The sequence below is a fragment of the Coenobita brevimanus genome, chromosome 37, assembly GCF_032717465.1.
Source record: "Coenobita brevimanus isolate Jiangsu-jjx chromosome 37, ASM3271746v2, whole genome shotgun sequence".
NCBI classification, from domain to species: domain Eukaryota; kingdom Metazoa; phylum Arthropoda; class Malacostraca; order Decapoda; family Coenobitidae; genus Coenobita; species Coenobita brevimanus.
Window position 1 is genome coordinate 8,288,193 of NC_136990.1, and position 25,710 is coordinate 8,313,902.

Consider the following 25,710-nt stretch of genomic DNA (forward strand, 5'->3'; position numbering starts at 1 on the left):
AATTAATTCACGATGCAAGGCATCAAATGTTTGACAGTCCTCAAAATGGCCTGAACGAATCGCGGCTCCTATTGGGGACCTACCTTGGTGGAGCCTCCCCATAAGGTAGGAGACTTTGAGGGGTTCATTTGTGATTTGTCTGTTTCGAATGTCCGTTTCTACCTCTCTGAGGAAGTCGTAAATGGACACCGAGTTATCTTCGCCGGTAAATTTAGGGCGGTTAGCATCGTCCACATATATTGACTGTGGAGGGGGTGGGGTGTTTGCCGTGGTTGGAAGAGAGTGAGGTTTGATACGTGTGGAAGTAACTGAAGTAGTAGGTTGAGAGGTAGTGAAAGTAATGGTAGTTATGTGTGGCTGAGTTGGGAGCTGAAGTGTTGTATCAGAGACAACTTGGGAAGTGGAAGTAGTAGGAGGTGAAGGAAGTTCTAGGGAGTCATTTAAAGATGAAGGTGTATCTGGATTTAATTTATCTGGGAGAAAGATATCTGGGTCCTCTAGAGCAGAAGAAGTAGTAGTAGTGGTAGTGGTGGTAGTAGTAGTAGGGGTGATGGTGGTGAGAGTAGTATGAGAATGTTCAGTTTTAGGAGTTGTCTGGGTGGATGAAGAATATTTTTGGTACGATTGACCGCTACGAAGAAGAGTCACTGAATCGTCAGTATCGGGAGTTACCGGCTCACTTTCAGTTGCTTGTCGCTGGCGAACGGGAGAGAGCTCAGCTTTTCCAAAGTATGACATGTAGTGAAGGAGAGAAAAAAAGAAAATGTTAAATGATAATGAGAATAAAAATTTTTATATACAATGTGAGAATGAGGGCATATGAAATATGTACAATAGTAATGGGAGTAAATATTTACAATGGGGGCGAAATGAATAAGGGAAATCAGATGAAAAGAAATGAGGTGAGCGGTGAGCGTGGTGGGTGGTGGTGCTGGGAATGAAGGTAAATATAAGCGATGCACGATAGTGAATAAAAGACAGATGAATGGTATTATGAGGTACAATCTGTAGAGAAAATCCGGAGAGTAATCTCTATAGAAAGACAGGGCTTGAGCTGATTAGAATAAACTATACAAGTACATATAAGGAATACCGAAGCAGTGAGAATGAAGCGAAATCTTGTTTGGAGGAAGGGAAGTTGAGATGGTACTTGAATGAAGGACCTCTCCCCGGTGGCGGGGGGGTGGGGTGGTGATGACGTCACAAGTTCAGGCGACGAATGGGAGGCCAGCTGAGGGTTAGATGATCACCAGCGAGACGATGATTGAAGAGAGCCAGCGATGACGTGGAGACATGGGCCCTGGGCAAGATGCCGGTGACCGCAGTTGCCAGGCGGTGCGGGTGGGGCTGCTGGGGCAGGTTCTGCTTGGTCAGCAGTGCAGAAGGTGTGGGTGAGAGGGGGCGGTTGGGGTGTGGTGGCGTGAGCCGGGATGGTAAATATAAAATTATGAAGACTGAGGACGGAAGGGCTGACACCTGATAGTTCCTTACTGAGTTTCAGTAGAAAAGCAGGTGTTGAGAAGCAATGTGGTTCACACGTCGGTGACAACACGTCAGGGAAGTTGCAGGAAGCGTTCACTACGGAAGACGTAACTGTCCCAAACACAAGGCAGGCAAAAGGCAGACGTGCGGCAGGTGTGGAGAATGCACAAGCAGGTGTAGGAATCACTCCCGTCGTGGCACTAAATCACGGTAGAGGCGAAGAGGTCCGATACACCGCTGTTACCAAATTGTTTTAATAGCCCCGTGCTCCCCACTCAGGTTTATTTCAAAGATCTGAGGTGACGTATAATGGAGGTTTATTCCAGAGAGAACTTCTATACCTGTGCTCTGTTAGATGTCTAGCCCCATACTGACTCATAGCGAGCAGCAGGCGTGGGAACCTTAGCTTAAGTCAGCAGTTTAGAGAAGTGTGCTGATTTCATCAAAGGTACTGGTTACATATACATATATATATATAGGTTTTAGGTGTACATAGTATGGGTACAGCTTGTGTCCCTCCAACAAGGTCCAAGCTTCACTTCCATACGTTGAAGGTGGTGTCACAATACTGTCACACAGTAACTTTTTCAGTCCCATGCTCACTTCCCTGTCCCGTATCACTGCTTTCAAAGAACCAGCAACCTTTCTTCCCTGTACCAACTTTCATCCTTACTCATCACATTACCCTGGTACTTAAAGGCACTCACATTTTCCATTTCCTCCTCATCCAACCTACAGTACATTCAATGACCTAATTTCTCTTGAAGACCGTAACTTTACTCTTCCCTACATTCACCCTTAGGTTCCACGTCATATACACTCTCCCAGGCTCGTTCACCAAGCCTTGCAGCCCCCTTTCGTCTTCACTTAACACCACAGTATCATCTGCAAACAACAGTACAGGGAGTTTCCAAACACTGCCCTCTCTCATTAGGGCCGCTCCAACGTCCACTGCCCGTCCTTGTATCTCTTTTATAACCCCATCCATATACGGACTGAACCGCCATGGAGACGTGACACATCCCTGTTTCAATCCAACCTTCAAATAGAAAAATTAACTCAGTTCACTATCCACACGCACTGCAGCCATATCACCCTCATACATACTCTTCACGGCATTCAACAACTTCCCATTTACTCCACATATTCGTAATACTTTCCACATTCCTTGTCTGTCCACCCTGTCATATGCTTTCTCCAAATCCATGAAGGCTGCATACAATTTCTTTCCCTTCTCTGGAAACTTTTCCACTAAAGACCTAAGAATGAATATCTTATCTACACAAATTCTTTCCCTTCTAAAACCTCCCTGTTCTCCAGCTAATTCCTCTGTTTTTTTTCCCTAACTCTGTCAATAAGTATCCTACCATGTACTCGTAATTTTCCTCTTACATCAAGAAGACAAATGTCCCTATGATTACAACACACTTCTTTTTCCCCTTTTCCTTTGTACTGTACATAGGGATAATTATACCTGACTCCAATCCTCCAGGACTTTGCATTCCTCCCAGGCCAGTCTGCACATCTTCCATATCCATCTTACTATTATCTCCCACTCTTGCTTCAGCATTTCACCACACACTCCATCGATTCCTGGGGCTTTTCCTATTTTAACTTTCTTCATTGCTTCCACAACTTCCCTCCTACTGACTTCTTCCTCTCTCCTGACATCCCTCCATCTCCCAACCATTCCCCAGCCACTTATACTCACATTAATTTCTCTATGTTCAGCAATGCCCTAAAGTGTTCTCTCCATTTGCTCACTTTTTCTCCCTTCTCCAGTAGTAATCTACTATTTTTATCTTTCACTCCCCGACTAACTTCTTTAACACCCTAACTCTCTTTACTTCTTTCCAGAACATTTTCTTACATTCCCTCCACTTTACACTCAAATTCCTTCCAAATTCCTCATCTGCTCTCGTCATACTCTCTCTTACTAATCTTTTCACCTCTCTACATATAACTGTCTCTTCCATCTGTCATCTTCTTCCTTGCCCCTGTTTCTCATTCACTCACTGTATGCTTTCTTCTTTTGTGCCACAGCCAGTCTCACCTCTTCATTCCACCATGCTGTGCCTTGCACCCCCTTTCATCTTCTCTTCATCTCGCATACCACCTCACATGCTGCACAGATTTCTTCTGTGAATATCTTGCACACACCTCCCATGCCCCCCATCTGCTCCAAATCATAATTACCCAATCGGCCCTCCACTTGTGTCTTATATTCTGCCTTTTCTCCATCCTCTTGAAACGTTTCCACCCTCCTTGTATGAACTACTTCCCTCTGTCTTTCCCGTCTTCTATTCCTCCATTTCATTTGAACCTTGACTCTCAGCACCACCAAGTCTTGGTCAGAATGTCCACTGTGTAAAAGTTTACCAAATTTGATGCAAACTTTCATGTTCACACATTGCTGTTAATGATCCTTCATTGTTCAGCTTGCAACAAATCGCCAAGCGCACTAAACACACGTTCACTCATGTGCGTATACCTCGATGGCTAAGTGACGTAGTGTGATGTGGCTAGTGTTAGGGCTTAAGCTAAAGCTCAGAGTTGCTACTACGGTGCTCCCGTCACAAGCTCACTATGCCGGCTTGTTGGCGTGCTGTTTACAAAGTTTGATTTCTTTTTGAACAGACGTCGTGTATCACATCCTGCACTGAGAATGGTTGCTTATGAACTCTGGAAACAAATGTCTTGTTGTGGTATTTGGGAAGTATTAAGTTTCAGACAACTAAGGCAGTGGCATGCTTCAGTGCATCATCTGTTCACTCGATGTAGTCTGATAAATTACCAATATGCTGGGAATCGAACCAGGTACTCTCAGGTGAGAGCCAGGCAGCATACCACTACACCACGACCAGGTAAAAGTTAACTCACGTTGTCACAATCTTACCAACGTCCCTTCGCCCCCCACTGTGGTCATTAAGAGGGTGAGTTAACCCCCTGGCACTCGGGCAAGTAGATGCTTTTAATCTATCCTAAGCACTTACGGCTGCCTGGCTCTCACCTGAGAGTCCCTGGTTCGATTCCCAGCATATTGGTAATTTATCAGATGATTTTTCCTGTGTACAGTACAGGTTTCTCTCTTCACTCGATGTAGTGTTGCATTTATGTGACTCTGCTCTAATTGACAAACCTGATGGTTTTCTTTAGCTCTGAAATCCGTTTACCTCACTGGGTGGTAACCATATATCCAAGTGACGGGGTGATATGGAGCCTAATATGGTGCCCTGTTTAACCTAGTGGAGAAGCACAAATGCCGCGTCCATGCGGGAACTAAACCTCCATGCACTTCCCTGTCTGCTGCTAAGGATCATTGGCTCACCATATGGCAGAACCCCGCAGGGGCAATTTTTTTTTTTTTTATGCGAGGAAGAAGGAACCAAAGGCCATGAGCCCGCAGTAACAGTTCCCTACAAGAGAAAAACAAAATACAATAGAGAGCCAAATTCAACATCCGATCATTTTGACATGCCTGGACACACTGCGTTTGAAAGACTGGAGATCATAGGCAGCAGGAAATACAGACAGAGGGAGACAGTTCCAGAGCTGACCAGTTGCATAAATGAAAGACTGGGAGTAACGGTTAACTCTTGCATTAGAGAGTTGGACAGAAAAGGGATGAGAGTTTGCTGCCAGACGGGTGCTACGCGCCCGTCGTAGAGGTGGAGGAATGCAAGCAGATAGTTCAGAGGAGCAGTGACCATTAAAGTAGCGATAGAAAAGAAATAAAGATGCAACAGTGCGGCGAAGAGACAGAGGTTGAAGGGAGTCGGTAAGAGGAGGAGAGTTAATGAGACGAAAAGCCTTTGACTCCACCCTATTGAGAAGAGCTGTATGTGGGGAGCCTCCCCACACATGAGAGTTGTACTCCACACAGGGGCGGATAAAACCCCTGTATAGAGTCAACAATTGTGCAGGGGTAAAGAAAGAGCGGAGTCGGCTTAGCACGCCCAACCTCTTGGAAGCAGATTTTACAAGAGATGTAATATGATTTTTCTAAGATAAGTCCCGAGTAAATGAAACCCCAAGCATGTTCAAGGATGATGCAGGATTAAGCTGAATATTATTAAACATTAGTGGGTATACCTGTGGAAGATTTTGTCGGGTTGATAGGTGTAGGAACTGAGTCTTAGATGCATTAAAAACAACCATATTTTTACCCCAGTCAGAGATACGAGCAAAGTCAGACATTAGGTGTGCCATAGCCTCATCCCTTGTTTGTTGAAGTAACTGTTGAGATGGGCGTTGCGGGAACCGAATGGAAAGGTGAAGGGTGGAGTCATCAGCGTATGAGTGGATAGGGTTAGATGTACAGCTTAGAAGATCATTGATGAATAAAAGGAAGAGAGTTGGTGATAGGACAGAGTCCTGAGGAACACCACTGTTGATAGATCTAGGAGAAGAACGATGGTCGTCTACAACAGCGGCTATAGAACGACCAGAAAGGAAGCTAGCGATGAAGGCACAGATAGAAGGATAGAAACCGTAGGAGGGCAGTTTGGAAATTAAAGATTTATGCCAGACTCGATCGAAAGCCTTTGAGATGTCAAGTGCAATGGCAAAGCTTTCGCCAAAGTCCCGAAAGGAGGATGACCAGGAGTCTGAAAGGTAGGTGAGAAGATCGCCAGTGGAGCGTCCCTGACGGAATCCGTACTGACGATCGGAAAGAAGGTTGTGATAGGAAAGATGCCTTAAAATTTTTCTATTGAGAATTGACTCGAAAACTTTTGAAATACAGGACGTGAAAGCAATTGGACGATAGTTGGAGGCTTGGGAGTGGTCACCCTTCTTTGGAACTGGCTGAATGAGAGCAAACTTCCAGCAAGAAGGAAAGGTACAAGTTGACAGACAAAGGCGAAAGAGTTTGCCTAGGCAGGGTGTAAGCACAGAAGCACAGTTCTTGAGAACAACAGGAGGGACCCCATCAGGCCCATATGCCTTGTTAGTACTGAGGCCAGTGATGGCAGAAAATACATGAACTGAAGAAATTTTAATGTCAGCCATGAGGAAGTCAGAGGGGGGAAGTGATGGAGGAACAGCACCGGAATCGTCTAAGGTGGAATTGGAGGAGAAAGTCTGTGCGAAGAGATCTGCTTTATCAGTAGAAGAAATAGCTACAGAACCATCAGAGTAGAAATGAGGAGGGAAGGATGATGAGGTAAAGTTGTTAGAAAGATTTTTGGCAAGGTGCCAGAAGGAGCGGGAAGAATTCGAGTTGGAGAGTTGAGAGCATTTAGTATGGATGAAATTATTTTTAGTAGAGCGAAGAACAGACTTAGCATGATTCCGGGCAGAAACATAAAGATAATGTGATTCAGGGGTGGGTTGGCTCCGGTACCTTTTGTAGGCCCTCTCCTTGTTGTGGACAGCATTAGAACAAGCGTGATTAAACCAAGGCTTCCTTGCGTTAGTCAAAGGATATGAGAAAGGAATGTATGCTTCCATGCCCGAGAGAATAACCTCCGTAATGCGCAAGGCACATTCAGATGGCTCACGGCCATGGAATCAATAATCATTCCAGGGAAAATCAAAGGAGTACTGCCTGAGGGCCTCCCGGTCCGCGGCTCCAAAATGCCACAGACGACGTTTCCCTGGAGGGTCCACAGGCCGTACTGGAGTGATAGGACAGGTTAGGGTAATAAGGTTGTGATCAGAGGAGCCCAACGGAGAGAAAAGATTAACAGAGTAAGCAGAAGGATTAGTTGTGAGGAAGAGGTCAAGTATGTTGGAGCTCTCTCCGAGGCGGTCAGGGATACGGGTAGGGTGCTGTACAAGTTGCTCTAGGTCATTAAGGATAGAAAAGATGTAGGCTTGTTCACCAGGTGGATCCGTGAAAGGAGAGGAGAGCCAAAGGTGGTGGTGAACATTGAGAACTCCTAGAATGGAGATTTCAGAGAAAGGAGAAATGGATAGAATGTGTTCCATCGTAGAAGTAAGATAGTCGGAGAATTTTTGATAGTCAGTAGAATTAGGGGATAAGTAAACAGCTTGCCATCCGTTGATAGATCTGCTCGGCCAGTCAGATTGGAGTTCCGCCACTACTACTCTTACTCAGAAACATGACATGATTATATTTATAATGGTCACCTCCACTAAGCTGATTAGTAATGTGGCGAACCGACTATGTGTATGGGATTGCCGGACGGGATGGTAATTTACCCAGATGCAAAATACCCAGTCAGAAGTATTCATTCTTATACGTGACTTTTTTTTTTATTATTATTGACATGAGTGGTCTGTACTCTTATTAAATCTCACAGTCTTCCCTGGACATACTTAATATTCACGATAGTTAACTTACCGTTTCTGGCCTAGGTTTTTGGTTCGCCAACTAGGTAAAAGACGATATAAAAAAAAAAAAAGTCTTCCATTGGCTTAATATCCTGTATTTCTAATGTTCTCGAAACATTAAAAAATATCTATCATTACCTCCAGTATAGGTTCTGCTATTGATGCTCTACTGGTGATCTCACCTTCCTTTCAGACTCTTAATAACCCTTTTGGTCTTACAGTGAAAGCTTTGCCATCGCACTTGATATTTGAAAAGCTTTTGACCGAGTCTTGCATAAAATTTTTATTTCCAAACCCCCCTCATACACTTTCTATCCCTCTATCACTACCTTTATCTTTATTATTCCATTCTGGTCGTTATGTAGCAACGTTTGTAGACAGTCACTTTTTCTAAAGCAGTCAACATTGGTGTTCCTCTGGGCTATGTCCTGTCACCAAATATCTTCCTTCATTTCATAAACATTCCTGGGGAGGAGAAAGAATTCTTCCCCAGTATCCCTGCTTGTCGTAAGAGGCCACTAAAACGGCCATTTTGTCTTCAGTGTTTCCTTCCTTACTGACCTCTTCTCTTCCGTCCTCTTCTCCTCTGAATATTTCCATGTTTCTTCTGGCCACTGTTTTCCCTCTACTTCTGTTAGTTAAGGCACTTGATTTCATGGCATGAGTAGGTTAGGGACCTCCCACTGACATCAACCCTTCCCTCCGTCCTGAGTCAGACCTTTCTATCAACTGACCAATCAGGCCACATCATCGCCAAGCCACTTTATCTCCAAGCCACTTTAACACCAAGCCAATTCATTGCCAAGTTATTTCATTGCCTTGCCACTTCAGCACCAAAACCACTTCAACACCAAGACCACTTCATTGCCAAAAATAATTCTACGCCGAGACCCCATCTGTACCAAGACCACTTCTGTGCCCAAACTACTTCTGTGTGAAGACCACTTCTATACTAAGACTACTTCTGTGCCATAACCACTTCTGTGCCCAGACTACTTCTATGCCAAGACCACTTCTATGTCAAGAGCACATCTATGTGAAGACCAATTCTGTGCCAAGACAACCTCTGTGCCAAGACCAATTCAGTATCAAGACCACACCAATGCCAAAATTACTTTTACATAAAAATCACTTTCTCGCCAAGACCGCTTCAACACCAAGACCACTTCTGTGTCAAAACCACTTCATTGCCAAGATTAGCTACTTCTACGCCAAGACCACTTCAATGCCACGGCCATTTCAAAGCCAAGACCACTTCAGAGCCAAGGCCACTTCAAAGCCAAGACCACTTCAGTGCCAAGACCACTTCAATGCCACGACCATTTCAAAGCCAAGACCACTTCAAAGCCAAGGCCACTTCAAAGCCAAGACCACTTCAAAGCAAAAACCACTTCAGCACCAAGACCACTTCAGTGCCAAGATGACTTCAGCACCAAGACTGCTCCAGTGCCAACACCACTTCTTCACCTCTGTCCCCATTTCTGATCCATTGCTAGTCACATATCTTTGCTTTGCATTAGTGCATTATCTTTGATACCTGGTGCTGGGAATCCATTATTCATATCAGTTATTTTTATCAAGTATCTTCTGAGCTGCACATCAAACCCTATCCACTATCACACTGATGACTCCACCCATTACCTTTCCTCCCGCTGCTAACTGCGTCCGTCACAGCAGTTAGGCTACGTCTGCAATCACGAGGTGAGGCTATGGCTCATCCAGTTGCTGAATTGGCCCATATTTCTGATAAGAGTAAAAGAAAACTTATTTTAATTCATCGAAAACTCAGTTCCTGTATTTTTTGACCTGTTAAAGTCTTCCCCAGGAGCACCATTTAATATTCAGCAATATGCATCCCAATCCTTTATCTTTTATCAATATTCTTGGATAGTTCGTTTGGGAAGACTTAATATGGAAAAGTTACAGTACCTCATGAAAAATCTGCTTCCAAGAGATTAGGTGTGCTAAGCTGGCTCCATGTTTTCTTCACCTCACGCCTCTGTTGACTTTGTACCGGGGGTTTCATTCGCCCCTGTATGGGGTACAACTCTCATGTGTGTGTGTGTGTGTGTGTGTGTGTGTGTGTGTGTGTGTGTAAGGGGGGGCTTCCCACACACACCTCTTCTAAAACAGGGTGGAGTCAAAAACTTTTTCGCCTCATCAGTTCCACTGACTCTCTCTCTCTCTCTCTCTCTCTCTCTCTCTCTCTCTCTCTCTCTCTCTCTCTCTCTCTTTGCTGCGCTGTTACATACTTATCTTTACTATCGCTACTTCAGTGGTCACTGTTCTTTTGAAGTATCTTCTTGCATCCTTCCAATACATGTGGGGCAAAGTACCCGTCTAGCTGCACCCTTGCACCCACTTTCTGTTCAGCTTTCTAATGCATGAATTAAGCAGTACTCTCAGTCATTTGTGTATGCAATACGTCATCTCTAGAACTGTACTCCTCACCCTGTATTTCCCGCTGCCTATGATCTCCAGTCGTATATCCATGATGTGTCCAGGCATCTCGAAATGCCCGAGTCTTGAATCTGGCTTTTTACCCTTGGAACAAACAATTGTGCGGGCTTCTAGTCATTAATACCTTGTCCTTCTCATAAACAAACAAACAAACAAAAACTAGCGAAAAGGCATCAACGCCAGTTGAACCCTGAATCACATGCCTTGTATATTTCTGACCAGAATCGTGCTACGTCTGTTCTAAAAACAACTTAATTCGCACCAAATGTAGTAAACCCACTCAGTCTAATTCCTCTTGTTCCCTCTGGCATCATACTAAAAGCCTCTCCTGTTGCTTTACTTCTGCCTTTTCCATCCTCTTTCATGTTGTGATTGCTTTCTTGCCATATCTTCCTCTAACAAATCAGAACTAATCTTTCATACCTTTGCCTCATTTTGTGTCGAACGATTCTAGTGCTGCTCTTCCTTTTTTCTTTCCCACTCTAAATTAAGTTCTTCAGAAGATGAACGCTACTTCATGTCTTCTCTGGCCACGATACCAAAGTGCTGTATACAGCCTATACCACATACTGTTCTCAAGAATTGTTCCCCGACACTGACACAGCCTAAACAAATTCTTTTACCTTTGTCATTCAGATTCCAATTTCCCGATGAGCTGGAAGTTTATTCTCATTTAGCTTGTCTCAGAGAAGTGTGATTGTTCCCAGCCTTTTACCGTCGTACAGTTTACTATCTCACATATACAAAGTCTGAGTTTGTCAATGGGAGGAGCAATTATTTTGCAGCCCTATAGCATCTGGCTCCCGTTTGTATAAAAAATTCATTGGTGTGTGTGTGTGTGTGTGTGTGTGTGTGTGTGTGTGTGTGTGTGTGTGTGTGTGTGTGTGTGTGTGTGAAACAGTGGATGGGGGACATCTCCAGCTTTGGTGGCCACCAACAGTCGTAGGTATGATTGAAAAAGCAGATGTATAACACGGGTACATACCACTGTTATTGCATTAAAAAATGGATGAGTTAGGTGGTGGTATGGCATTGATACCCTCCATAAGGCAAGGGAGAGGCAAAGATGAAACCAAGGATCTTTAGTTTTCAAATCGCATATCACTTGGTCAAAAAGTCTCTCAAAAATGAACTTTAGGCGTTCTCTTTTTATTTTTTGCAGACCCTACCAGAACCAGAGATCCTATCGCAAACAAACCTCTAGCAGAAGAACAGCAGTCGCCAGTACAAAAGCAGTTACCACGTACCTCCGTTACCACGGACCCTTTGACAATGGTGAGCAGTATTTACCAGATCAGTTGCTGACCAGTTAGACTTTACTCGTTTTGCTCTAACTTGGCCCAGATTGTTGTCCTCATGTGGCCTACTGTATGTCGCTTAGTGGCGTGAAAAGACAATACTATAGCTGTACATCTATTTCGTAGCACTTCATGACTGACAAAATATTCTAACGCTGATCTGTTGTTACAGCTCAGCATTTATGATGGAGAGATTAAATTTTAGGTCAAGTTAGAGTAGAGAGAGTATAGTACTTCTTTATATTGTTCGTTCGTCCTCAGGACGATTTTATTTACCTTGAGTTAGTCCCTCTGAACTGGAGGGGTTAGATACAACCTTCATTTACAGCTTTGGTTACAACATCATTACAACTTTTTCCCTGCGTCTCTCCAGGGCTAAGTCAGATCGGCTATACTCTTTACTCAAACATGGACCAAATTTTCTTTCTTTTACACCATATTTCACGTATCTGAAGGGCGGAAAAAGGCAATGCCACAGCCCTACATCTTTCTGTAGCACCTCTTCGCGGCTAGCATCCTATTCGTGAAATAATTTCTTCTTACAGCTGCCGTAACTACTTAAGCTGGGGAGATGACAATTTCAGGCCGAGTTAGAGTAAGAAGGGTATAGTTGTTAAAGTAATGATGGAAAAAGATACATTGCTGTAGTGAAGGGGAAGGCTTATGCAGTGACGTCATTACAGTTTTACCAAGGTCAGCGTCAGGGAAGACGCACCCCCTTTTGAATGTCATGTTAAAGTAATATGAGGGAGGAGGTGGGGGATGGGGGGTGCAGTAAGTGCCACCTTACTATCTTTAATTCCTTTATTGCATTGTAATATTTTAGCTTTCTTAAATGATTCACAAAATTTTCATCCATGCTCAGTACTAGGTGTTACATGCTGTCACAGCAGGTATAGCATTATTATTATTACTGTATTATTATTATTATTATTATTATTATTATTATTATTATTAAAAATGGTAGATTACTAGTGGAGAAGGAAGAAAAAGTGAGCAAATGGAGAGAACACTTTAAGGAAGTGTTGAACAATGAGAATAAAAGTAATGCGAGAATAAGTGGCTGAGGAATGGCTAAAAGAAGGAGGGTCGTGAGAAGTGCTGAAAAACTCAGTAAGATTGAAGCTATGGAAGCAATGAAGAAAATCAAAATAGGGAAAACCCCAGGAATTGATGGAGTTTGTGGTGAAAAGCTGAAGCATGGGAGAGAGAGAGAGTAATAGAATGGATATGGAAGATGTGGAGATTGGCCTGGGAGGAAGGTAAAGTCCCGGAGGATTGGAAGTCAGGTATAATTATTCCCACGTACAAAGGAAAAGGGGAAAAAGATGTATGTGGTAATCATAGGGCCATTTGTCTTCTCAGTGTAATAGGAAAAGTATTTGGCAGGATACTCATTGACAAAGAGAAATAACAGAGGAATTAGTTGGAGTAGAACAGGGAGTAGAACAGAGGTGAGTATGGAAGTTAAGAAGTCACTGCATGATGGTATTGTGATCCCTACCCTGACGTATGGAAGCGAGGCGTGGACCTTGCAAGAGGGGAACAAGTCAAGAGTGAGAGCAGTGGAAATAAGTTACTTGAGAGGAGCATGTGGAGTGACGTGGAGGGACAGGTTGACGAATGAAGAAGTGAAGGAACGTTGTGGGGTAGATGTGGATGTGGTTGAAAAGATTTGGAGAAATACACTGAGGTGGTTTGGACATGTGGAGAGAATGGAGAATGAAAGACTGACTAAGAGGGTGTATGTAGGTGAGGTGGAGGGAGGGAGAGGGAGGGGTAGACCGAGGATGAGGTGGAGGGATGGAGTTGAGAGGTATGTGAGGGAGGGGGGGGGTGAGTTGGGGGAGGGGAGTCAAATGGTGGGTGACAGAGTGACTTGGAGGCGTTTTGTCTGCGGCCACCCTTTGCGGGATTAGGGCGTCGGGCTATAGATAGATAGATAGATAGAACAGGGATGATTTAGGTAGGAACGAAGTTGTGTAGAGGAGATATTCTTAGGTCTTTAGTAGAAAAGTTTCTAGAGAGGGGAAGTTGTATGCGGCCTTCATCGATTTGGAGAAAGCATATGACAAGGTGGATAGACAAGGGCTGTGGAAAGTGTTAAGAATATATGGAGTAAATGGAAAGTTGTTGAATGCCATAAAGGGAATGTATGAGGGTGCTAAGGCTGCAGTGCGTGTGGACAGTGAACTGAGTGATTTTTTATAGTTGAAGGTTGGATTGAAAAAGGGATGTCATATCTCCATGGTTGTTCAGTCTGTCTGTGGATATAAAAGAGAGAGAAGGTAGGGCAGTTGATGTTGGAGTGGCCCTAATGAGAGAGGGCAGTGTGTGGAAACTCTCTGTACTGTTTTTTTACCGTGCTCATAGATATTGCTCTTGACACTACTAAGCCCGTCAAGCTGAGGGAGTTATTTTAATTTATTCTTGCTGCTGCCAGACAGTTTTATTAAGCTTACAGGAGCCATTGCAGGTCTGAACCTCAACTGATAGTTTTACATCTCATGGACAGTCAAATTGATTTTTTCTTTTTTTTTTTTTATATGGGAAGTCTAAATCAGCTCCAGACACACTGAAATTAATGACATTAAATTTGTAACCATTCCATTCAGGTAAGTAGTCCCTTTGGAAATCGTGGGCTTGTGTTGCCACGAGGATGGAAGGGGAACAAGAAACTATGGGAAGGTGGGAAGGAAAGCAAGGGAGGGGTAGAGCAGTTCGTTCATGTCCAAGGGGACTGTGTTACTTAAAAAATTATAACCTGGTGCCTGAGAAGTTCAAACATGGCTATTTCATCTAAATTCGAAAAAAAAAAAGCTATATTGATTGATTTAACATCTTCAGCAGCAGGGTGCGGATTGTGAAAATGTCAATTTATGTTAACTGTCAGTTAAATACCAACATTACAAAGGGCCACCCACGTCAGCATGAGTTCTTTTTTATTACTGTATTTTTTATTTCCACCACACCATTTCAGTCAGCTTACGAGACTTTAAATTAAATGAGTTAAAAGCATGCAATATATATTTCTGGAAATTCCTAGAATGAAACAGAAAAAATGTCCTTGGGCTGAAGGTGTCAAATCAGTGAAAACCCTTTTTTTTTTTTTTTTTCTCTCCGTGGTGAACAAAATGGTGGATTCTTGACTTTCAGAAAGGTTAATAAATAAATACAGGTCTGCCTGCAGTAAATCAGTCCAACATAATGGTTGCATCAATACAGGTATATAATTAGATCACATTTAATTTATTCCCTATTATCCTTCCTTTACCCCCGCTTCTCTGTTTTTATTCATTCACAGGTTAACCCTGGGGAGTGCGGTATCTGTTTCGCCGCTTTTGATGAGACTGATCGCCGACCACGCACTGTGCCATGCGGTCACACCTTCTGTTCGGCGTGTCTTGGCAGCATGGTGCAGTCTGGCAATGTGGCCTGCCCTGACTGTCGTGCCCATCACCCCGCCAGCAACGCCACACAGTTCCCCATAAACTATGGCATGGAGGCCTTTATTAAACATCTCAAAGACAAAAAACTAACAAAAACGCCGTCAGCACCAGAGGCAGTTGTACACCCATCATCCCCGGAAAAGAAGATTCTAGAGGAACCGCCTTGTGCCCCAAGTCCAAAGCAATCAGCGGGGATCAGCAGTAAGTTACAGTCCTTAGTGAAGGAGCAGCAGAACTGTATGACTAGCTTGGTCACTGTCTGTCACGAGATGCAGTCCGAGCTGGACCAGTACCAAGTTCATCTAGGAGACTGGGAGACCGAGCACTGTCAACTGCACGATGAATTGAATGACCTTATGAAGAAGAACAAAGCAGCAGTTAACCTGGTTCAGCAGGAGTATACCAGAGTTGTAGCTGAGAAGAAAGAAGGAGAATGTATAGAAGAAAGGTTAAAGGAAGTACTGAAATATCAACAGGCTGTGACCACACCACAGGAAGTTGAGACAGCCATTCATAAGACTGAACACTGCAGTATCATGGTTGAGGCTTGGAAGCAGAGATGCCAGCAACTCTTCCCACACGTCAGCACTGTAGCCACCAGCTGGACGGTAAGAACAATACCATTACATAAAGAGTATTTAGATCTCAGAAAATGAAGATGTTTGCAGATTTCCCTCATATTTTCATAACTTAAGCTACTGCTTTTTATAAAACAGGATACTGATGTCCTAGGAATGGTTGATATGGCTGTTTAGATTTGCATGGCTTAGGTATTTATATTTCAGTTTGTCTTTTGATTACATTTAAGCACTCTTCTCCTTCGCCATTGAATTTGGCCTTGATCTCCATGTGTATCTTAATTAGGACGAAGCACAGAACGCATTCGTACTTTCTGTTTTCGCTTCATTTTCTTTTGTTTTCAAGAACTTGACTCCCAATAGAAAGAAATCTTTGTATATTCACTAACACCTGTTGGGCAATCACAACATATTTATCGAACAATTTTGGAGCAGACCACCCTCGCCAAGTGGTCATTCTGAAACAGGTCCAGTGTCCTTATAACTGAGTTTGATATTTAAATCGTTATTTCTGTTCACATTACAAAGTAAACCTAATATACTTCACATTCCCACTATGAACTAGGGAGTCGTTTTGGATACATCTGTGACTGGAAAAGATGTAAGAAAAATTTAGAACAATTTATAAAGAATGGCATACCTCCGGCGAGACCCAATGATTTCCTACTTTCATTATCGTGTTACTTGGGATGTACGTTGTTCTGCGAGTCATTTGGTGTCCATATGATGCCATAAAGGTATTTTGATACTTATATCTTACTGTTCAGTGTCACTGAAAGCTAATATGGCATTTGGGCAAATTGAAATGTTTCACCAAGCCCACCAACACATAATACCTAATCCAGAAAAAAAAAAAAAAAAGTTTAGGTTTACATTTTACGAAATGGCTCTTTATTTAGATGAAAAAATGTACAAAACAAGGAGCACTGAACAGTGCAACACTCGCGCTTCACAATCGGTCTAAATTTTAACTTATACGCTGCCTTATGACCTTCACCTTATTTCAGTTATTCTCAAACTTGAGTCCCTTCATATTTGCCGTACTATCAAGTCTTCCAATAAGCTTAGTTGACTTTGTTCTGTGAGTTGACCTACTGTTCTCTGCATATATCTGCGGAAACTTTTGTTCATTTTTCATCCCCTAGCTAGCCATATGACAGAAGGTGAACCTTTAGAAAATCAAAAGTACTTGCGACCTTATCAGACTTCCTCCTGCAGAGGGTCTTGGGCTTTACTCTCCCGTGTCCATCGTTTACAGCATGGTATCAGCTGAAAAAAATATATATTTCGGTTGACATTTCCGCCAAGCGGGTTTTTTTTTCAACCATCTCACAGTTGAAACAGAATGACTGAGTGTATGGAGAATCTTATTGTAGGACCAGAATATACACAGCATAACACTTGTGCCAACGCTGCCAAATTATACTTTTATACTGAAATTCATGTGTTATTATTGTGTGTTGAAGATGGCCAGTTTTCAATGAATCATGTTCTCGAGCCGGCCGCCAAGAGTTCCTTTTGGTTGAACACGACTGGCTCGAAAACTGTGTTTCTGCTTGCAACAATACGGTATATATATATATATATATATATATATATATATATATATATATATATATATATATATATATATATATGAGGCGCCCCTTGCTGAAGTGATGCAAACGACACAAACAGAAAGTCGAGAAAACAGCGTTTGAAAGTTGGCGGACTGGCTCACTCCCTCTTGCCCTTGCCTTACTTCACCTCTAGAGCGGAAGTGAAGCAAGGAGCAAATCGGTGGCGCTAACCTCATTTCCAACTCTCATACGTTATTTTCTCGGGTTATTATTAATCTACTGATAATACATGACCCCTTGAAGCACATGGCGCTTTTGTACCTTATATTTTAGGTACCTCCATACGATTTCACTCGACATACGATATGTCGGGGTTGCATGGATAAAATGGGATCCATTACCTATTAATAATCCTGTTGTTTTAAACTGTCTGCATAAGCGGCTGATGAAGACTGAAGGCCTACCCAAGCCATTGGGAGACAATGACCTTGATAATAATATTATTGAATGTAACTGTGCTTTGTCTTATTACCGTACTACTTCGTCACTTAATATGTTCTTGATGTCAATACTTAATTTCCTCCTCATAATACAGTGAATATTATTTTCTTTTAAATTAAAAAGAAATAGGTAATGTAAAACTCGTAAGGACTTTTCAAAATAATATTTTTCTTTAATGTAGCCACGTACACACAACTTGATTTTTACTAAAGAAAATAATAATGACTTTTCTTTCATAATGTTATTCTTATTTTTTCTTAACACTAACTTAACACTAAGGCTTTCTCTTGGGTACCTCACTTAATCATAACCGTAGAACCCCCTTTGGCACAATGGCTCAACGCTGAATAATATTTTCTTGTTAAAAAAAAAAAAAATCGGTATTGTAACACTCTTAAGGACTTTCAAAATAATATTTTTCTTTTATGTAGACACGTACACACAACTTGATTGTTACTAAAAAAAATAATGACTTTCCTTTCATAATAATATTACTTTTTTTCTTAACACTAGCTTAACACAACGAACCGTGCAAGTCAGAAAACCACACACAAAAAAGAAAGGAAAAAAAAGTAAACCAATTGATACATGGAAGGAGCTATGACTGACGGCCCTTCTGCGCTCCCATTGGCTGGCGGGCACCATGATGTTAGTGTGCTGATTGGTTGGGCATCTCTCCCGGGCTCTTGCCTCACTACAGATCGGAAAGTCGTGCAGCATTTCCTCCAAAAATTCGTGGTTTTGTGTAGGATTATGGACCTTATGACCACACCACTTCCCAGAATCATTTGGGAAACTTACTTCACATAGAGCTATTATCGTACTATTCGATGCAAGTGAAAACTAAATTTCGACCGAGGTGTCACTTGCATCACTTCAGCAGGGGGCGCCTCATATATATATCATCATCATCATCATCATCAGCCGTTGAGGCCCACTGCAGGACCGGCCTATCCCTACCGAAGCTGAGACGATACAGCCAATATATATCTACCCAGAGGCTTAGGCAGTCTGGTAGAGATTGTATGTAGGGTGAGAAGTGCTTGCAAGTGTGATTGTAGTGTTGTAGTAGCTTCGGATGTGTGTGTAGTCTGTGAACCAAGTGTAATCGGCCCGCCTTAAGCCGATTGGGTGCAAGCATACTAGTATGCGACACTGGTTCAACCACAGCACCCCTGGTGTCCGCTAAAGTAGCAAGTGGCTTGGTGAACGCTTTCCAAAGTGAACTTTGGCGGGAGGCGAACCCGCGCTCACCAGTGTGCGAAACGCACACTCTACCACTGTACCACAGAGGCTCCATATATATATATATATATATATATATATATATATATATATATATATATATATGTCAGCCATTGCAAGTTTACCGCTGAAGAATGGCCTCCCCCAACATTTTCCATGATCTCTTTGAATGAACCGATCTGCCAGATTTTGCCTGCAAACTTCTCTATCTCATCTCTCCACCTCCTGGCTGACCATTTTTCTGCTATACTTACAGTATCTTAAGAGTCCATTTAGTCAGCCTCCTGCTTCATTGGTTATCCCTTATTCTTGCTACATGACCTGCCCACCCCCGTTTCTGTTCTTTTGTATCTTCTATAATGTCTTTGAATTTAGTCTGCTCTCTTACCCAAGTTGACCTTTTCCAGTTTCTTAAAGATATTTCGAATGTTGACCTTTCCATCGATTTTGTCAGTTTCCAGGTCTCACAGCCGTAGTCATAACTGGGATCATACATTCGTTATATACTCTTCGTTTCATACATATTGGCAAGATACTTTTCATAATGTCTCTGTGTTTACCGAAAGTTTCCATCCAATTGTAATACGTACTTTTTATTTCTGTATCATGGTCTTTCGTTAGTTTTAGTATTTGCCCCAAGTAATTGTACTCCTCGACTTCTTCAAGAAATTTTGCTCATATTCTGATGACTCTCTTAGGTGTACTTGGATTAAACATTAGCTTATCCCTGCTTTGAGACTTTCTCTGTTTACGACATTTAACATTTCTTGCAGTGTCTCTACAGTTTCTGACATTAGAACAATGTCATCTGCAAATCTTACAAGAATCAAGTTTTCTCCATATATGTTTACTCCTTTGCTTTCACAGCCTAGCTTTCTGGAAATACTTTTTAGGCATGCCGTTAACAGTGTTGGTGAAACTGCATGTCCTTGATGCACGTCCTTCTCAATCTTAATTTTTCCCAAGTTTTTATGTAATTAAACTATCAGTTGCTTCTTTATATATGTTTTCGAGCAGCTTTATGGTGTTTTCATTTACTCCTTGTTCCGGCAGTGACTTTATAATAGCTATGTTCTCCACTGAGTCGAGAGCCATTTTGTAATCAATAAAACCTAAGCGCAGTGGTTTCATGCATTCTGTAGTTTTCTCAGTTATCTGATTCATTGTGTGTGGATGATCAGTAGTCAAATACCCACTTCGGAATCCTGCCTGCTCTCGAGGTTGGGTTTCTTTTAAATTTGTTATCTTGTTCGTAAAGACTTTAGTGAAAAGCTTGTAAATAACTGATAACAAGCTTATGGGTCGATAGTTACTTAGATCTTTTGAGTCGCCCTTTTTGTAAAGCAAAGTAACTATTGCATTACACCATGTTTGGGGAATTTTCTTCTTGTTTTATAAACTGGGTAAATAAGTGGACGACCCTGTTTTGTATTTCTATTCCTGCATCCGACAGGAAATCTGCTACTACTGCTTCTTCTCCTGGAGCCTTCCTTCTTTTCATACGGTACGTCTAAGAGAAACGTTTACTTTGTCTTGGGTTACTAAGGCACTTCACTTGTGTCAACTGAAAAGTTAGCTAGTGGTCCTATTGTCTTTGATGCATACAGTTCTTACAAATTCTTCAGCTTTCATCATCATCCTATCTCAATATGTAATGACTTCATCGTTTTTATCTTACATTGATATAATTTACTTGCTTTCCTAGTGCCATTTTACTTCGGACCTGTTTCAGACTGTTTTCCGTTATTGATGCTTTCTTTTATCTGGTCCATGTTTCGCTTTCTGTTTTCTTTTGTCTTTTGTTGATAAGCCCTTTAAAATTCCGCCCTCTCTGTTTCATCTTTCATCTTTCTTAACTGTTACTTTCATCTCCTTTCCTTCGCACGTTTTTTTTTTTCTTTTTAAATACTGGTTGGCTTTGGTTGTAGTAACTTTCAACACTATCCCTGCTGATTCTCTAGCACTTTTGTTAGTCTATCATTCAACTCATGAATGTGACAATAAGCATAACTTAGAGCTTGAAATCCGTCCTTTATTATCGTCCACTTTTAGCAAGGCAGAGCGATAATGTTTTTGCCCACGTCTGTGTGCCTGTCGGTGTGTGTTTGTCTAGATGGAGAATGCCAAAACCAGTACTCAAAGATAAGGAAGCACTGAAATATCTTGAAGACTTGCACAAGTTGTATGTTTTGGTCCCAGTAGACAGAGCACATAATAATATAGCAGTCATCTGCAAAGTATATTACATAAACACACTTTTACAAAAATTGGGCATGATAGATCAAGTCTTAAAACATATGAAACAGTTATAGTAGGACTCGTCTACGTTTGCGGCTATGGTGTGGCCCGCACCTTTGTACAGTGTTGCCACGTTTTCTAAACCGTTCTCTCTCTCTCTCTCTCTCTCTCTCTCCTGGCGGGAGATGTGAGCCACCCTGAGTACTTTTGATTCTTTTATAAGTTGTTTATAATTGTGCTTTCATTTGTTATTTTGGTTTTGTTATATTTAGTGATATTTATCATTTTTGGTATACGGCGACAGATGACCGTTCTCTCTCTCTCTCTCTCTCTCTCTCTCTCTCTCTCTCTCCTGGCGGGAGATGTGAGCCACCCTGAGTACTTTTGATTCTTTTATAAGTTATAATTGTGCTTTCATTTGTTATTTTGGTTTTGTTGTATTTAGTGATATTTATCATTTTTTGTATACGGCGACAGATGACCCGTTATTGCAGTACCATGATTGATTTTCATTCATTCATTCTCTTTCCCCTTCCTCCATCTCTCTCTCCACACCACCCCTGAGGTCAAGGCCACCGACTGGGTGTGGAAGTGTTGCCGCTCGCGAGTGAATAATTTTTTTTTTTTTATTCAGTATTGGCATATGCCTACTATTTTGTCCTACATATTAGCTTATGATTATAAATGTGATTATTCCTCGCCCTTAAAATTACGGTAAAAGCCAGTAAATGTGAACATTTTTCCCTAGCAACACCTGTACAAGCTATCCTTGTGTCTACGGAGGGGTACGTACTTTACCTTAGGCCAGACTGGATGTGTCAGTGCTGCCACTCACAAGAATTATATGAATTATTTCTTTTACTTTGGATATTGGCATATTTCTTCTTTTTTCAGGCTCATTCTCTTATATCCATAACTGTAATATTATTACCCACCCTAAAATTACGCTAAAAAACATTAAAAGTGACTACAATTTCTTTTAGCAACACTGTACAATATGTATGCCATGTTTCTATGTTACTGTGTAAATATTTTAGGCATAATAAGATTACTGTTGATTCATCCATCAAAATACACAAGTGTAAGTTTTATTCATCTGAACTTATCGTATTTGTGTTGCCTTGCACATAAATAGCTTCTGTTTCACATCGCAAGTTGGGGAAACGTGGCACCATTGTACACAGGTGCGGGCCACACCACAGCCACAAACGTAGGCGAGTCCTACTTCAGTATATTGTTCGCGTTACCCTGATTCTCTCGTGCCCCGCCCCCTTAGCCCCGCCCACTCACCCGTCGACCTGACTCCGAGTGAAGCCTCGTACACACCAAGATACAAAGTCGCGCAACATTGTCTCTGGACTGTCTCGCATCTGTCTCAGAAAAATCTAAATTTGTCTCGCAACAGTCGCTACACACTGTCTCTGGGTCACGTACACACCGAAATACTTTATCCAGCAAAAGTCGCGCGACAACGTCACTTGACTGTTGCACGACTGTCTCAGGAAAGTCTAAATCTGTCGCTGGACAGTCGCGCGACAGTCCAGAGACAAGATTTCGGTTGTATCTTGTCTCCCACTAGATATGGGAGACGAGATACAAGTTGCTCGGTGTGGAGGGGTTTGGCAACGGATGACGGAGTTATTTTTTTTTTCCTTTTTTTAAAGTTCGCATTTACAAATGCATGCCTCCTGCCATGAGGCGTCAGTATTCACATATTTTAACATTATTTATGCATAACAGTTGTACATACATTGAATAAATATATGTATATGGTTCTATCCTAAATAATTATAGAGTATATTTATTTACTCTAATTTTGCATAAAAGTTATACATCATGGTTGAACGATTATGCTGTATGTATACAGGTCAGTCCTAATAATAATTATGGTATAATTACGCGTTTTACATATATCGTTGAAAAATTATGTGTACGTACATGGTTCAGTCATGACAATAATTAACTTTAGTGATTCCACTGTTGGTTATGGCAATTATTCACACACACACACACACACACATATACAGTATATATATATATATATATATATATATATATATATATATATATATATATATATATATATATATTTATATCTATATCTATCTCTATATCTATCTCTATATATATATATATATATATATCTATCTATCTATATATATAGATATATATATATATATATATATATATATATATCTACAGTATATATCTATATCTATATATCTATATATCCGTATCTATATATCTATATCTATATCTATCTATCTATCTATATATATCTATATCTATCTATGTATCTATATAGATCTAAATCTATATATATATATATATATATATATATATATATATATATATATTTATATATTTATTTATCTATATATCTATATATATATATATCTATATCTATCTATCTATCTATATATATCTATATATCTATATATATATCTATATATCTACATCTATATATCTATATATATATCTATATCTATCTATCTATCTATATATATATATATATATATATATATATATATATATATATATTTTCTCTCTCTCTCTCTCTCTCTCTCTCTCTCTCTCTCTCTCTATATATATATATATATATATATATATATATATATATATACACAGATGCAATAGATTCACCATGAGGGAAGCGTAGTCTCAATATGAAGATAAACACCAACGTAATCAGGAACATCTTTAATAAATTGGTGACGTTTCGACAACTCGTTTGTCATTTTCAAACCTATAGAAAATACAATAAAATCAATAAACACCATGTCTATGATAAAAATACGAAAACTTAAAGTAAAAAACCAAATTAAAACACAATGTCTGATAAAAATACAAGTGAAGAATTATTATGGTAAGATGAGGAAATAAATCATTCATAGCTAACGTTGGTGGGATGCTACTAAGTACAATGAAAAAAAAAAAAAACATGTAATAAGACAATACATAAGTCAAACTTTAAAAACAGAGAAGGGGCGTGGAGCCGTCGTGTGTGCCCAGTGTGGGCTGTAGGTGGTGAGTGAGGAGTGATTCAGCCAGGAGGCGTGTTACCTCGTCACGACAAGCGTGAACAACAGAAAAATCAGATTCGCTTATGGGGTGGCCTAAGGCTTCACAGCAATTTCGGATGGCAGAGAAAGGTGGCTTAGCCATAGGTAGACCGGTTCTATATGATCGTCCCCGATGTTCTGCAATTCTTATTCGCAATTGCCTCTTAGTCTGTCCAATATAAGACGCATTACAGCGACTACATTTATAATTATAGACAACAGAGGATTGCAGAGCGTCAGGGATTCGGTCTTTATGTTTGAACCATTGTCCAATGGTGTTGCTGGGTTTGAAAATTGTTCTAAGACATACTTGAGGGTAAAATTCCCTAACTAAACTCGATATATTATTACGTATGGAAAAACTTTTTGGACCTAAAAATGGCAAGATACAGTACACAGGTGATTTGTTTGCTGTGAGTTTAGGAGTAGGTGGGTTACGGATCTTATTTAGTTGTCTTCCCATATGGGTTTGTGTGAAAGAAATTGGGAAACCATTAGAGAACAATGTTTTCGTAAGAAAACTCAATTCCGAGTGTAAAACAGAATAGGATGAACAAATATTATAAGCTCTGGTCAGCAGGGTTGACACCAAATTGCGTTTAAACTGAATTGGGATTGCTGAGTTGAATTTCGTGGTTAATCCTGTGAAAGTGGGTTTACGGTATACCGAAGTGATGAAAGAATTAGTAGTTTTCTGGACTAGTATATCAAGAAAGGGAAGTTTGTTGTTTTCTTGAATATCGGAAGTGAAATGAATGTTAGCATGCCTCGAGTTTAAATAGTTTAGAAAAAGCGGGATGTGGTCTGGAAAACTAAACAATAAAAATGTATCGTCGATATATCTACGGTAAAGGAGAGGTTTGAAATGGGAGGGGCATTGCTGTAGCCAGTTTGTCTCATGGTAACAAAAATGCGTTTGCTAAGCAGGGACCTAGGGGATTCCCCATCGCCACTCCATCAATTTGTTTATAAGATTTTCCGTTGAAAAGGAAAAGACAATCTTTAGAAACGAGAGACAGTAATTTACGGAACTGGTTCATATTAAATCCATCTATTATTTTCTCATGTTTAAACACTTGATTGGTGCAAATGTCTATAGTTTCATAAAGAGGAATATTAGTGAACAGGGACTTTATATCGAAAGAAGCCATAGTACAGTGGTCAACATCGTAGTTACAAATCTCCTTAGCGAAAGTAAATGAATCTTTAACCGTATAGCAATTTTTAGTGATGGGGATAATCATAGGTACAAGAAATTTAGATATGTTATAGCTAACAGTCCCAATGGCAGAGAGAATGGGTCTGACTGGACAGTTCTGTTTATGAACTTTGAGGAGTCCATACATGACTCCTGGTGTAGCGCCAGATACGTATAATTTTGAGTACACTTCATTACTAATTACTCCATCAGACTTCAGTTTCCTTAGGAAATTGTTTACTTGATCTTCAAGTTTCAGGATCAAAGAAAATTCATCATCATTTGCCATTTTGAACTTTGAACAATCATTAAGAATGTCAGATAATCAGTCCTGTCCAGAATT

General features: G+C 40.9%; 1 protein-coding gene across 1 annotated transcript in view; it reads left to right on the forward strand.

The window, feature by feature from the left end:
* Positions 1-25,710, forward strand: part of LOC145396372 (uncharacterized) — a 164,400-nt gene that overhangs the window by 58,339 nt on the left and 80,351 nt on the right. The window contains exons 2-3 of the mRNA XM_080269765.1: positions 11,402-11,514; positions 14,842-15,594. Coding sequence (XP_080125891.1) covers positions 11,512-11,514; positions 14,842-15,594 — 756 coding nt within the window. The 5' untranslated portion in view covers positions 11,402-11,511. The remainder of the gene's footprint in view (positions 1-11,401; positions 11,515-14,841; positions 15,595-25,710) is intronic.